Genomic DNA, 14931 nt, shown 5'->3' on the forward strand with positions numbered 1-14931 from the left:
CTGTTCTTCTGAACGATGTCTCGAAGGACCCAAATTTCCTAGGATTTCAAGGAGAAATGCATGTACAACATGTCTGGGCTTCACCCTTAAATAAGGGCCACCTGATTCACAACTGTTTCTTCACAGAATGATTGACCTCACTAATTAAACTCAATTAAATTAATTATTCTAATACGCAGACTCAAAAATATGCAGATGATGCCGAGTCTGTTTTCTTAGAATCTACTTATAATCTTAGAATCTACTGCACCAACTGGTAAATTGTTTGACATGTGGTAATATAATTTAAACCAAAAACATTGATTAATCTGGTTAGTCATATTGGACTGCTATTATTTTGAAAACTACTGTATATGTCTCACTAGTTACGATTTATGGTGTAACGATGATTAAAAAAATACAGCAGAGCAGCAGTAGAGACTGAGCGCCAATGCCTTGTAAAATAAAGACTGGAGTTTACCAGAAAAGATACTGGGAAACGTCATTTATATCACACCAGTCCCAAATTCTGCTGATGGGCTGCATAGTAATCAGTCTTCTTTATTATTTGACTGAATTAAATCTGCTCATAAACAGAGCTATATGGGTAACAGAAATACGGTAGATGCATTTGAAATTTCAAACTCAAAGGAAATTCTCCCGAGTTCATTACATATGAACCCTGCAGTTTGCCGAACATATTCACTTTTATAAGGCTGACAGTACTATAGCATCATTGTAGTACTGTATACCAATTCAGAGATGACGAACAATTAAAAATCTTTCTGAACTGCAAGAAAGGTTTTAACATTTTATTTAAAAAAATAACAAATGGTCAATGAGCATTAACGTTAAAAGACTTGCTCTGGAAACAAAAGATAGGACCCAGTCCCATGTGACCGATGAAGGTAAATTCTGATTTATAAGAATACACCAGTTCAGAGATGTTTATAACAATTAAAACATCCTACTGAACTGCAAGAAAGGGTTCCAGATTTTATTTTAAAAAGTAACATAAAAGGTCAATGACCATTAAAGGGAACCTGTCAGCAGGATTGCGCTGAGTAACCTACAGACACTGTTGGCGAACTGAAAGATGCTACTGTGCAGGCGCCGACGGTGCCATCTTGGAGGAGGCATTTTTTTTTTCTCTATCAATATGGCGCTGGCACATGCACAGTAGCAGTTATCAGATTGCCTATAGCTCCTACTGCACAGGAGCGGCCGATGGCATTTTGAGACTGATTTTGTTTTTTTATGAATTTATGTATACCATCAAAGTATAAAATTAAATACATATTAAAAATGCGATCATACTGCCACCTGCCTGCAGAAGGTGATTTTTTTTTTCAATATATGTTAAGCCCCCATTACACACTGCGATATCGCTAGCAATATCGCTGTAAAGTCACCGATTTTGTGACGTTGCAGCGATATTGCTAGCGATATCGCTGCATGTGATACTTACCTCCGACCGGCTCCCCCGCTGGTTATCGCTGATAGCGCGAGAAGCTCCTGGACCATTCCTCGTCGGCCACTTCCTGTGGCGCCGACGAGCGACGCATGGAGCCGGGCGGGAGGACGCAGGATCGCCGCGTCTGACAGGTAAGTAGCGATCCCCGTCCCCAGCGATGTCGCTGTGTGGCAGCTCACTAGCGACCAACTAGCGATGCACCAGCGATCCTGACTGCGTCATATCGCTGGTCGGGATCGCTGGTGCATCGCTAGGTGTAACGGTACCCTAAGATTCGATATGTAAACTAGGGGGCAAGTCACTGAATGATCAGTGACCTGCCATAAGCCATGCTGATGAATACCTAAGCAGAGCACCACGTGAAGACCCCCCACAGGCCACCCTGGAGCACAAGAATGTCATTAACTGAAAACCTCAAATACAGATTAAACAGCCACAAGACAGATTTTCATCAACCCATGTATCATTTTAATCAGTGTAACGGCGCCAACCTGACAGTGTCTGTAGGTTACTCAGCACAATCCTGTTGACAGGTTCCCTTTAACATTAAAAGATTTAATCTAAAATAAAAAAAATAAATTCTGATGGGCCCAAAAACTAATGACCATATCGTTTTGCCCATTGTGTATAAAGAACTAGAAGAGATTAAATTTTAACATTGTTAACCAGAAGCTCCATCTTCTTGAGCTTGCGTTTACTCTTTGGCATGGGTTTCTTGTACTGTCCATTTTTTAGCAGATGTTCCTTGCTGTGATGAATCTGAGCACCATGCTGGAGCTGGAAGGAACACAGTGCCTGCAGAGGACGGAGGATGGTCTGTCAAATAGCAGGAGAAAGAAGTAAGCATGGTAAGCAGCAATATACAGATACCCATAGCACTTACAGCAAGCCAACAGCTGTAACAACTATATTTTTAACTGATAAAATGAGCAAAAAAATTCATGAAATTTCTCCCATTTTAAAAAGATAAAGATAAAGAAAAGTGGATTTTCTGCGAGCAAAAATGTGACCCTAAATAAGCAGACTTGCACTGTTATAAGGGACAGAATGAATGTTTGAGCTTTAAAGTAAGTGACTTAACCCCGTGACAACCCAGAAGGTACCTGGTTGAGCGCTAAGCTCCAGCTCTGTGGCGTAGATTATCGCCACAGTGACCTTGCATGTGCAAAGATCAGCAACAGCAGTTGGCTGTACTACACAGGAGTATAAATGCCGTTACTGCCAGGGTTTGTTCTTCTCTCTAACGACTTCATCCACTCAAGAAGGGATTGTGAGGTGTGGATGGGCTGCTATGGCAGAAAGAACGTATAAAACTTTTTAACTCAGTTTCTAATCTGTTTTTTTAAGTGGGACGAACAAAAAAAAATAGAATTCTTATTCTTTTTATTTCATTGTGTTCACCATGCAGATTACATTGCAAAATGTTATAGTTCGGGACACTACATACAAGAAGATACTAAGCATGCTGTACAAAGATGGCTCCAAATCTGGAAGCTTCAGCTGGAGTCTGGCGGTATATTACAGCCAACTCGTGTTGCAGATAGTTCACGCACAGCTTGGACCAGGAAAAGTTGTTCACCCCGACTGTATTACTGTCCTTTGCTAAAAAGGAGGGACCTAAAAAAACATCTCTCCAAAAATACAAGCTTATGGTGCTATTTACAACCCATTTGCTTCGTATCAAATGGTATGGTTTCCCATTTTTACAATAGCTGTAGTCAAATTGTGAAACCTCCAATGAATTAAGCACTGACACCCTCGGTAGCACCCAGTGTATGTATGCGGGCTCCACATATATATCATTCAAGCGGCTGCCTATTGCACAAGGCGTCAAAATGGGGTGTTCAAAATATGAAGAGAATTCAGAGAGAACAGTCAGGATGACATTTATGGAAAATGTGTGATAGTCCTCATCTAGTGTTTAGATGTTGGGTCTACCTGCTGAATTTCGGTATTCTTCTCCATTATAGCTAATGCAATCGCAGCACATTCCAGGGTAGAGAGACACGTGTTAGTTGGTTGTGTTCGAATGACATATTGGCTTGAAATGGTGGTTTTCAACTGGACCTGCAAAGAGAGATTAGTTAGTATAGGAAATCTTTTTAGTACTTCACTAACCTTGTTTTTTTAGCATTTCATAAATCCACTCTCCCATGGCTGCAATTTGCTTTTTTTTTTATAAAAAACAATTAACTGCTTTATTCACCCTCCTCGGAGGTCTGTTACTGTCTGCACCACTAATATCACGTCTGCAGCTAATAATTCAACTTAGCGGCTCTACCCAAGTTGACTGCGTGAACCGCAGAGCTCAGTTATTGGCTGCGGCGCTGTCAACATACCAACATCAGCGTCACAAACAATAACAGACACCGGGAGCAGTGGTGGAGACTCAGCACTGGACCAGAGGAGTAAAGTACAGTTTTATATATATATATATAAAAAAAAACTGCAGGCGGCGAGAGCTGTTCAAAACAAGAAAACCCCTTTAAGTCACCTGTGTTTCTGTAAGTGCTCTGATTTTAAACTGGATTTCATAAGAACTACTATATAAATGTAAAATTGGTGGTAAATGAAAAACGTTTTTTTCTAAACAAGACAAAATCTTCCAGCTGAGTCCCCGTACTGCTATAGTTCTAGGGCCGTGTCATACTTCCCTGCACTAATCTAATTTACCACAGCATTTCATTCCACAATTGCTTTATTATGCACAACAGCAGCTGATGCGTTTTTGTCTCTATGCTAATTTTGTCTTCCCTTAATAAATTAAGAGCAAAGTAATGTAATATTTAATCTTAATCTCCGCTGAACTTCCTTTGAGGATAATCCAAATTTCACGAACGCTATAATATCATTAAACTGAGGATTAACCTTACATGATCTATTCTCGAACGATATAATGAAGCAAAGAACCAAAAGTTTTTATAAGGCATTAAAGGGTTCACGGAATGAAGAAACATCATTTTGTGCACATCTGTTTAATTATATTCCCAACATGAAAATAGATCTCCTTGGAAACTCGGAATCATAATATCTGTATGTGGCACTGTGTAGAACAACATTGTCAGTTTTGCTATTATAGAGAATGTGAAATGCAGAAACATCTGTAAAAATGTCAGTGTCATTTTGGGAGAAACTGAAGCCTCATAGCAGAAATGGGGGCAAAACAATTCAAGACTTTCAAGAAGTTTGCATGCTGGTTGATTCTCTGAAATTGGTGGAGGGGGTCTCATGACATGGACACCATCTGTAAAAACTGATATATGGTTACTGTAACATTAACTTTTTTTCCCTTTTCTCTTAAAGAGTAACTCTTGTGTTATTTTATATTTTATGAATCTATAGCATAAGTGGATGTAAGAACCTTGTAATACATCTTATCAGAGAAATTCACTTCTTTCTCCGTGTGGACTGATCATTAATTGTTACATTACTGAGATAGGGGAAGGCAATTACTATTGATAAGATTATTGATTATTATAATCATTGATTATTGAAAATGACATATACTCTTTAACGTATCGTCAAGATACCATTGGAGCTAGACAAGCTAAAACCCCCGCTGGCATTTTGAATAGACGTCCTTCATTATATTAAATGCCTTCGATAGCACCATCTTTTTTCATAATAGTGTGACTGGCATAGATATCCTTAAAAAAACCTTTGTAAATGTTGAAAAGTGTGACAAACATGTAAAACAATAGGAAATCAGGAAAACAACATGCTCTCTATAAGATAAGAGGCCTATAACCTCAATAAAACAATAGGAAGCAATTATATACGTTTAAGTAAAATAATCAGATACATCATATATAGACCAGTGATGGTGAACCTTTTAGAGACCGAGTGCCCAAACTGCAATCCAAAACCCACTTATTTTTTTGCAAAGTGCCCTGAATACTGAGGTTTTAGATTAGAAAAACAACTAGTACATTAGCGTGCTATAGAGTCAATGTCAAAGATCTTGTAAGCGATGCACTCCAAGCCTAAGATACTAGCCACCAATTGTAGTGGAGGTTTGTTCTTGACAATGGAGAGGATTTTTAATCAAAAGTAGAATTGCAAAGTTGTTTGTTTTTACAACCTGTTTGCAATTGTAATCCTTTATCATGATGAGAACAAACCCTTTAAGCACTATTATGAAGCCAAGCACTGTCCCTCAGTGCGTCTCTTCAAGTGTGTAAAAACATGTAAAACAAAAGCCGCGGAGACACCATCACATGTTTCTCAACGCAAGCAATGACTAGCCATGTCTTTCACCGGGAAGGAACAACCACGGGAAGGGCAGTCTCCAATGAAGGAAACCACCTATGCCAAAACATGGTATCCATCCACAGACAGCTGTTTCGAGGTATTGCCCCTCATCAGTGTGGAGTAGGAAACTGGCTAGTAGGAGCAATGCCTAGTAAAAGACTGTGAAAAATGAGGATGAATGACCTCATGGAGATCAACATCTAACACTGCGGAGATACCATCACATGTTTCTCAAAGCAGTGATGGTAGAGCAATGCCCCCATCCCTGATGGGAAATATGCAAAAACATGTAAAACAAAAGCCGCGGAGACACCATCACGTTTCGCAACGCAAGCAATGACTAGTCAGGTGTCACGGTCACGTGTGTCTGGACGCAGCGAGTACCGCAAAGTGAACCCATATGACACACGTGACCCTGGAGACACCGCCTCCAGTTAGGCGAATTTAAATAAGACGTGCAGCTGGATACACCGCCTCCAACTGGCAAATTTAGGTATTGCACGTATTTATACAAGTCTGGAAACCCCGCCTCCAGTAAGGCAAATTTAAATAATAAAGGGGAACCTGGGTAACATTAACAATGGAGGGCCCTGCAGTAGGGAAACGGGGAAGTGGAAACCTCCTGCACTCCCCTGAGCCAGTGTCCCTGCACTCCTAACGTTCCCTGTGCCGGTTCCGCACCGGGAGATGCACAGGAACCTTAAAACCCTGACTCGTCCTGACCCTAAACCCTCACTAGGGAATTGGTCGGTGCGGAAACTAATCCCACCACTGCACTAAGCACACGCAAGGGAAAATGACAATACAGGGGGAACACCACTTAGCTTTGCTCTGTTACATACACTCCTAGCAACAGAGCCCACCACCTGCGTGCATCTTCTCCTCCACCCGGATCCATCACCATAACCGGACCCATCACCATAGTGCAGCCTTGGAGCAGAGTCCTCCACCAGTTGCAGCTGCCAGGTAAACAGAGTCCCAAAGATGAGTCCAGCTTCTGCCAAAAAGTCCAGCATGCTTGAGTCCAGTTTTCAGCAACCAAGTCCAGCATGCTGAGTGCAACTCTCACCATCGTCGCCACTCCACCAAGCCATGCAAGCACCTCCTGCTGACACCGTAAACTGCGACTCCATCATGCCATGCCAGCCCTCCATGCAGACTCCATAGCTGACTAAACCCCTCTGGCTGGGCTGCCCAGGACTCTCATTCAGCTCCTTCTTTCACCCAGGCCTCCGTGAATAACTAACTCACAATATCACACACCTGTCTCTCTTTTATAGAGCCTCACACATGATTTATAATTAAGAGCACATTAAACCAAACAAACTAACGTGCACTACCGCTCACCATCACCGGGGCAACTTAGAATGAACGACACCACGTGTAATAATTCTAATGGCCACCGGGGGGCAATCAAACCACTTTGGCACCAAGCCAATGGAAAAAAGTTCATTTTGTCCATTTACTTGTCAGATCCTCCTTGGATCATGACACCAGGTCTTTCACCGGGAAGGAACAACCACGGGAAGGGCAGTCTCCAATGAAGGAAACCACCTATGCCACAACATGGTATCCATCCACAGAAAGCTGTTTCGGGATATTGCCCCTCATCAGTGTGGAGTAGGAAACTGGCTAGTAGGAGCAATGCCTAGTAAAAGACTGTGAAAAATGAGGATGAATGACCTCATGGAGATCAACATGCAACACTGCGGAGACACCATCACATGTTTCTCAACGCAGTGATGCTAGAGCAATGCTCCCATCCCTGATGGGAAATATGCAAAAACACGTAAAACAAAAGCCGCAGAGACACCATCACATGTTTCTCAATGCAAGCAATGACTAGCCAGGTCTTTCCCCGGGAAGGAACAACCACGGGAAGGGCAGTCTCCAATGAAAGAAACCACCTATGCCAATCTTCAAGTGCGTGGTGCCAGCATCCCTGCACGTTTCCCACCCCTCACCCTCCAGGAATGCAGACTTACCACTGCAGCTCCAATCCCGCACTTCCTTCTCCTGCTGCTGCCCGGGGTCTGCACACGGCTTTTAAAGGGACAGCGTGCACCATCCTAAAGTATCCCAGCTAATGGCTTGGAGACACTTATTACGACACCTCCACCTGTTGGGAGGTGCCTGAGCAACATGAATACTTTGTTGCATGCTTACTAATTCTCTGATCCCCTATTCTAAGTTTGTCTGCCTGTGCCAGCCTGTATACCAGCTGTGCTTGCTGTACCTGCCTACTAGCCATCCAGCCTGCACCTGCCGTGCTCACCTGTACACCAGTCATACCAGTCTGTACCCACCAGTGCCTGCCTGAATACCAGCCTGCACCTGCCAGTAAACCAGCCGCTTCCACCAGCACCTGCAGTTCTTGTGTTCCTGCCGTGCCTGCTGTATCAGCTGTACTCTCCTTCTTGGCCTTCCTGCCCATTGGGGGTCAGCTGGAGCCAAGTCTAACCCCACCATCAGTGGCTCTAGTGAAGTCAGGTGTTCACTGATTTACGCCCCTCCAGGCATTCCTCGGACCATAACACAGTGGTTCCACCACTACCTTTACAAGATGCTACATAAAAATGAATGCAAAGTCAAATTGAAAACAAAAAAATTGTAATTTTTTACTCTAAAATGTTGCTTTAGCTCCAATTGTTCCACTTTAACAAAGAATTGCACCTAAAAATGGACCCCACAATTTGCTACCTAGTTTCTTTTGAGTCCTGATACCCCACATGTAGTCAGAAACCTCTATTTGGACAGAGCTCGGAAGTGAAGGTTAATTTCGGAACACAAATTTGGCTGAATTAGATAACGGGCCCCATGTTGCATTTGCATGGACCACACAGCAGAAAAACCCCATAAGTGAGCCCATTTTGAAAACTACACCGCATCAGAATTTAATCCAGAACTATAATGAGCATTTTATACTCACATGCACAACACAGAATTTGGTAATGTCACGTTGTCATATTGAAAAATTTTTTTTTTTTCACAAAAATTTTGCTTTAGCCCCAAATTTTTCACTTTTGCAAACATGCTGTCATGATCACGTGTGTCAGGATGCAGATGATGTCGCAAGGCAAACCCATAACACACGTGACCCTGGATACACCGCCTCCAGTGGGGCGAATTTAAATAATAAAGCGTGCAGGTGGATACGCCGCCTCCACCTGGCGGATTTAGGTATTACACGCCATGCATACATATATCTGGAAACACCGCCTCCAGTAAGGCGCATTTAAATAATAAGGGGGGAACCTGGGTAACTTTAACAATGGTGGGCCCTGCGATAGGGAATGGGAAAATGGAAACCTCCTGCACTCCCCTGAGCCAGTGTCCCTACACTCCTCACATTCCCTAAACAGGCTCCGCACCTGTCGCCGCACGCGTACCTTAACGCCCTTGCTCGCCCTGAGCCTAAACCCTCACTAGGGGCGGGAAGTGCGGGCATGGCTTGGAGGAGTGGCGACTTGGAAGAGAGTTGCACTCAGCATGCTCTACTTGGTTGCTGAGAACTGGACTCGAGCATGCTTGGAGTCTTGGCAGAGGCTGGACTCATCTTGGGACTCTGTGTACTGGACTGCTGCAAGTGGTGATGGACTCTGCTCCCAGGCTGCACGATGGTGACGGATCCAGTTATGTGATGGATCAGGGTGGAGGAGAAGATGCACACAGGTGGTGGGCTCTGTTGCTAGGAGCGCACGCAACAGAGCAAAGATAAGTGGTGTTTCCCCTGTATTGTCTCTTTCCTCATGTGTGTTGTTAGTGCAGTGGTGGGATTAGTCTCCGCACCGACCTATTCCCTAGTGAGGGTTTAGGCTCAGGGCGAGCAAGGGCGTTAAGGTACGCGTGCGGCGACAGGTGCGGAGCCTGTTTAGGGAATGTGAGGAGTGTAGGGACACTGACTCAGGGGAGTGCAGGAGGTTTCCATTTTCCCATTCCCTATCGCAGGGCCCACCATTGTTAAAGTTACCCAGGTTCCCCCCTTATTATTTAAATGCGCCTTACTGGAGGCGGTGTTTCCAGATATATGTATGCATGGCTTGTAATACCTAAATCCGCCAGGTGGAGGCGGCGTATCCACCTGCACGCTTTATTATTTAAATTCGCCCCACTAGAGGCGGTGTATCCAGGGTCACGTGTGTTATGGGTTCGCCTTGCGACATCATCTGCGTCCTGACACACGTGATCATGACATTATCACCAGCCCATGCAGACACTTCCTGCAGACACCATTAGCTGGCACTCATCCTCTCTGGCTGACTGCGCAGGACTCCTATCCCGCTCCATCCTTCCACCAGACTCTCCAACAACTCAGAAGGAAATATCACCAGCGGTGAGTGAACCCCCTAAGCACACCTTTATAGGGAGTCACACCTGATCCCTAATTAAGTGAACATTAACCTAAACCTATGGTGCGATACCGCTAACCACCACCGGGGACAGTCAAAACACCTTTGAACTCAACCAAAGTAAAAAAAAGTTCACTTTGTGCTTTTAATACCGCCAGATCCAACACTGGATCATGACACATGCAAAGTTTGTTGCCCACTTTCTTCTGAGCATGACAATACCCCACATGTACTCAAAAAATTCTGTTCGGACACACGGAGGGGCTGAGAAGGGAAGAAACGACATTTGGTATTGGGAATGTAAATTTGATTGGAATAGATTGCAGACACCATATTTCATTTGCAGAGACCCTGAGGTACCGAAACAGCAGAAACCCCAACAAGTGACCCCATTTTGAAAACTAAACCAATTCAGGGGCTAGTGAGCTTGTTGAATCTGTAGGTGTTTCACAGAACTTTTTAATATGTGGATGTGAAAAAGAAAATTACATTTTTTCTGCAAAAATTTTGTTTTAGCCCTATACTTGTAATTCTCAAAATAAATAATAGGAAAAAGGACCCTATAATTTGTTACACAATTTACTATGGACACGATGATATGTGGATAAAAACTGCTGTATGGGCCATCTCTTACAACCACTCACAAAAACCCAACCCTCTCATGGCCAATTAACCAATCAGGACATAACATGCTTGAGAGAAACTTCTGGGTTTCACATCACGGAAGAAAGCAACCTTCGTGACACATACAGATGCATCTCACAAAATTAGAATATCATAAAAAACATAATTTATTTCAATTCTTCAATACAAAAAGTGAAACTCATATTATATAGTCATTACAAACAGAGTGATCTATTTCAAGTGTTATTTCTGTTAATGTTGATGATTATGGCTTACAGCCAATGAAAACCCAAAAGTAATTGTGTGGAGAGGCACACAATCCAAGCTGCTTGAGGTCTAGTGTGAAGTTTCCACAATCAGTGATGGTTTGAGGAGCCATGTCATCTGCTAGTGTAGGTCCACTGTGTTTTATCAAGACCAAAGTCAGAAATTTTAGAACACTTCATGCTTCCCTCTGCCAACAAGCTTTTTGGAGACGGAAATTTCATTCTCCAGTAGGACTTGGCACCTGTCCACACTGCCAAAAGTACCAATACCTGGTTTAAAAACAACAGTATCACTGTGCTTGATTGGCCAACAAACTCGCCCGACTTTAACCCCATAGAGAATCTATGGTTTATTGTCAAGAGGAAGATGAGAGTCACAAGGCCAAATAATGTAGACAAGCTGAAGTCTGCTATCAAAGCAACCTCGGCTTCCATAACACCTCAGCAGTGCCACAGGCTGATCGCCTCCATGACACCCCGCATTGATGCAGTAATTGATACGAAAGCAGCAACGACCAAGTATTGAGTGTATTTATTGAATTTACATTTCAGTAGGCCAACATTTCGGATTTTAAAATCATTTTTCAAGCTGGTGTTATAAAATATTCTAATTTACTGACATAATGACTTTTGGGATTTAATTGGCTGTAAGCCATAATTATCAACATTAACAGAAATAGATAATTCTGTTTGCAATGATTCTACTGTATATAATATGAGTTTCACTTTTTGTATTGAAGAACTGAAATAACTTTTTGATATTCTAATTTTGTGAGAATCACAGCTATATCCCTTCACATAGATCGACATAACCTTGTCATAGTGGTAAAAATGGAATTTTTTCATTAGTTGCAAATTTTTCAGTTAATAGGTGAAACTGGACCCCACAATTTATTGAGCAATTTCTCCCTAACGCAGTGTTGCCCCATATGCGGTCAGAAACTACTGTTAGGCCACACATCAGGACTAGGAAGGAAGGAGCGCTATTTTGTTGTGGAGCGCAGATTTTGCTAGGATAGCTTGTGGCCGATATTTGCAGAGCCCCTAGGGTGCCAGAACAGCAGGAGAAAGACAAAAGTGACCCTATGTAGTAATTGCACCTCTCAATTAATTAATTTACTACTTCAATGACTATTTTGTAACATCCACGCAATGCTTTATTCTGTAGAATTGAAAATTTGCCAGTTTAGTGCCTATATATTGTACAACTATACAGTGTAGAGCCCCTATACATTGCAGCACCCCCATAAATTGTGCCCAGCTTGTGTTTGTGGTGACATGAATCCCCGTAAATTGTTAAATGTACTCTCCTCACTACAACAATGCCAAACATGTGGCCGCTTACTGTGGTTTAGACACAAGTGGGGCTCAGAAGGAGAGGGCATTTAGATTTGGGAGCACCGATTTCATAGGATTTTGCCTGGTGGGTGAGAGCCATGTTGCTTTTCAGAGTCTTTTTTCTACCAGTAGCGTGGGAACCCCTATGAATTCAGTGACAGATGATGGAACAGAGTGGGGGCTAGTTTTGTACGGGATAAATTAGTGATTTTATTGGAAACATTTTGTGGTATTTAACATTTTTTGATTGCTTCCAGTATAAGGCTAGGATCAAATTCTTGTGTTCTACGCTGAGCACTTACGTTGGGGTTTCTATGTAAATCCCTAAAAAAATTGATTCAGACCTCTGATGGAACCACCCACCATAATTATGCAGAAAGAGACACTTTGGCGTCCATTCAGCGCCTGCTCCGGTGGTATCCATCTTTTTAGGTGCTCACAGAACTGTAGTTGGACGCCTTAAATGATGAGACACAGCCAGAACAGAAACCAAACAGAATTGAAAAGGACTCATGTGCTTCATAAGAGAGTGGTTCCATTGGGGGTTTGTCTGAATTGTGGTTTTGGGCACTTACACAGAAACTCCCACGTAAGCACTCAGCGGAGAGCGGAGGATATACAGTATGCGGGCTGAGTACGATTCATTCTTGAACCTAGACAGCTCAGTTTTTGCCGTTTCTAGTAAGCATATGCCTGTAAAACTAAAAGTGATGCTTGCTACTACAGCCCTCAAATAAGGTCAAGAGCCCATTTAAGACCCCAAATGGGCATTTTTTTACTTAAATACATGAATTTTTAACCAAAAATAATTTTGCATCAGGATTTTCTGAAACATTTTGAACTATTTATCTACTACATATAACGGACTGCAGAATAAATCAATGGTGAATCCATGAGTAAGCTTCTTCTAGTATGGGGTTTATAAATCAAGGGCTCCACTGCAACTAGTCTAAGTCCAAGCAATACATTGAGTTGTAAGCAACTATGTGGACTGCAGCTGCCACCAGGTACTTACATAATTAAAAGGTGTCTTGCTGATGTGTTCAGTTTCGCCATGTATTGCGACAACATCTGTATTGCGCTTTCCTCACAATGGACTCAGAGCACCTGTGACATGAAACTGTCTTCCACAACCTCACCTTTGTAGAATAGTTTGGCTTTTCCTAACCCAGTTTTAAGCCTCCTACATAGCTGTTTGCATTTCAGTTACTGACTGTGTTCAACCTACATGAAAAATGCTGAATTTGTTTACTTGTTTGGTATAATTGGTTACTCATTCACCTGACTCTAATCCTACAAAATCCATGAATTTGTGTCAGCGTCTAGAAGAATTGATACTGTTTTGAAAGCAAAAGGCGTTCACACTAAATATTGATCAGATTTAGATTTATTTTTTGTTCATTCACTTTCCATATTGTTACTTGATAAGCAATAAACTATTAACACTTCTATATTTGCAGCATTTTTACTTTGCAGCATTTTTTCGACACCAGCCAAAATCTTTTGCACAGTACTTTATGTTAGTAGCAATAGATTGACTTAGACATTATTTATTTTATAGCATCTAATGAGCCTGCGGAAAGGTCATTAGGGCCTCCACTATTTTCAGCTCTGCAAACAAGATTTTTTAACATTTGAAATAGATTTTTTTGCTTTAAGAATCACATAGGTACTGATGTTTGCAGACATGCAGCGATGTCACACGCTGTACTGTACACGGAGAGTCAGTACAACTGCGCTAAAATGAACTGCAAAATCCGAAAAATAAGTATTGCTGTATGACATTAGCTGGAGGTGAAGGAAGACCTTCTGACCATCTGATTGTGCTTTGAACTTCTCATGATTCATCCAATTATGTATATTTTATTCTGTTTTTAAACCGTTGCCTGATATATTCCTTAATCCATTCTTCTTTCTGTGGGCAGCTTTGTGACTCCCCTGTGGAGATACTGAGTACTTGGATTCTAGTGACTCAGTGGGAAACATAAAGGCAGTAGATTACATTTCTGCCTATATTCATAGCTTGAATATGTATGAATAAGCTTAGTTTGATAGGTCTAGCTATAGTACTGAAGTTGCATTACTATGTAATGACTAAAGTTCAGAAATAGGATACAGGAAATTGCATTAAACAGTACATTTGGAATACAGTACCATGATGGTGATAAATGCATATTCAAATACTTTACGAATGTAAGATAACCTCCAATGATTGATGCGCTGCGGAATATTTCAAGTCTTGTATAAAGGAATGTTAGTATAAGTTATTGCCACAGTTAAAATTCGGCTCTGACTACACACAACATGTAGCAGTTGATGGTATGACAAACGTTATAACCCATTTTACATAGGGATTGTATCTTTTAAAAAATGGAACAAAAAAGAACAAACAACAAGAGCAATCTATTTACTTTTGAGTCCCATGTAACATGTTGGAAAAAAGTTGTGCATCATATAAACTCCATTTAGCTACAGTGCCACACCTTTTCAGAGGTTCTATGTGGTACTGCAGCTCAATCCGCCACTCCACACAATGCCAGCGTGTTTTTTATATTTCAGCGCTAGAGTGGCACTACAGTCATGGCCAAAAGTTTTGAGAATGACACAAATATTATATTTTCACATGACCTGCTGGCCTCTGGTTTTTATG

General features: G+C 41.9%; 1 protein-coding gene across 3 annotated transcripts in view; it reads right to left on the reverse strand.

Moving 5' to 3' along the window:
* Positions 1-776: 776 nt before the first annotated feature.
* The window catches only part of DTWD2 (DTW domain containing 2), a 436550-nt gene continuing 422395 nt past the window's right edge, over positions 777-14931 (reverse strand). For all 3 annotated transcript variants that reach the window (XM_073554167.1, XM_073554231.1, XM_073554109.1), the window contains 2 exons: positions 3392-3520; positions 777-2269 (listed from right to left, as the gene is read on the reverse strand). In XM_073554167.1, the coding sequence (XP_073410268.1) occupies positions 2099-2269; positions 3392-3520 (300 nt within the window). In that variant the 3' untranslated portion in view covers positions 777-2098. The remainder of the gene's footprint in view (positions 2270-3391; positions 3521-14931) is intronic.

This window comes from Dendrobates tinctorius, unplaced genomic scaffold, assembly GCF_039654945.1.
Source record: "Dendrobates tinctorius isolate UK_male_01 unplaced genomic scaffold, ASM3965494v1 ptg000003l, whole genome shotgun sequence".
Taxonomy (NCBI): Eukaryota; Metazoa; Chordata; class Amphibia; order Anura; family Dendrobatidae; genus Dendrobates; species Dendrobates tinctorius.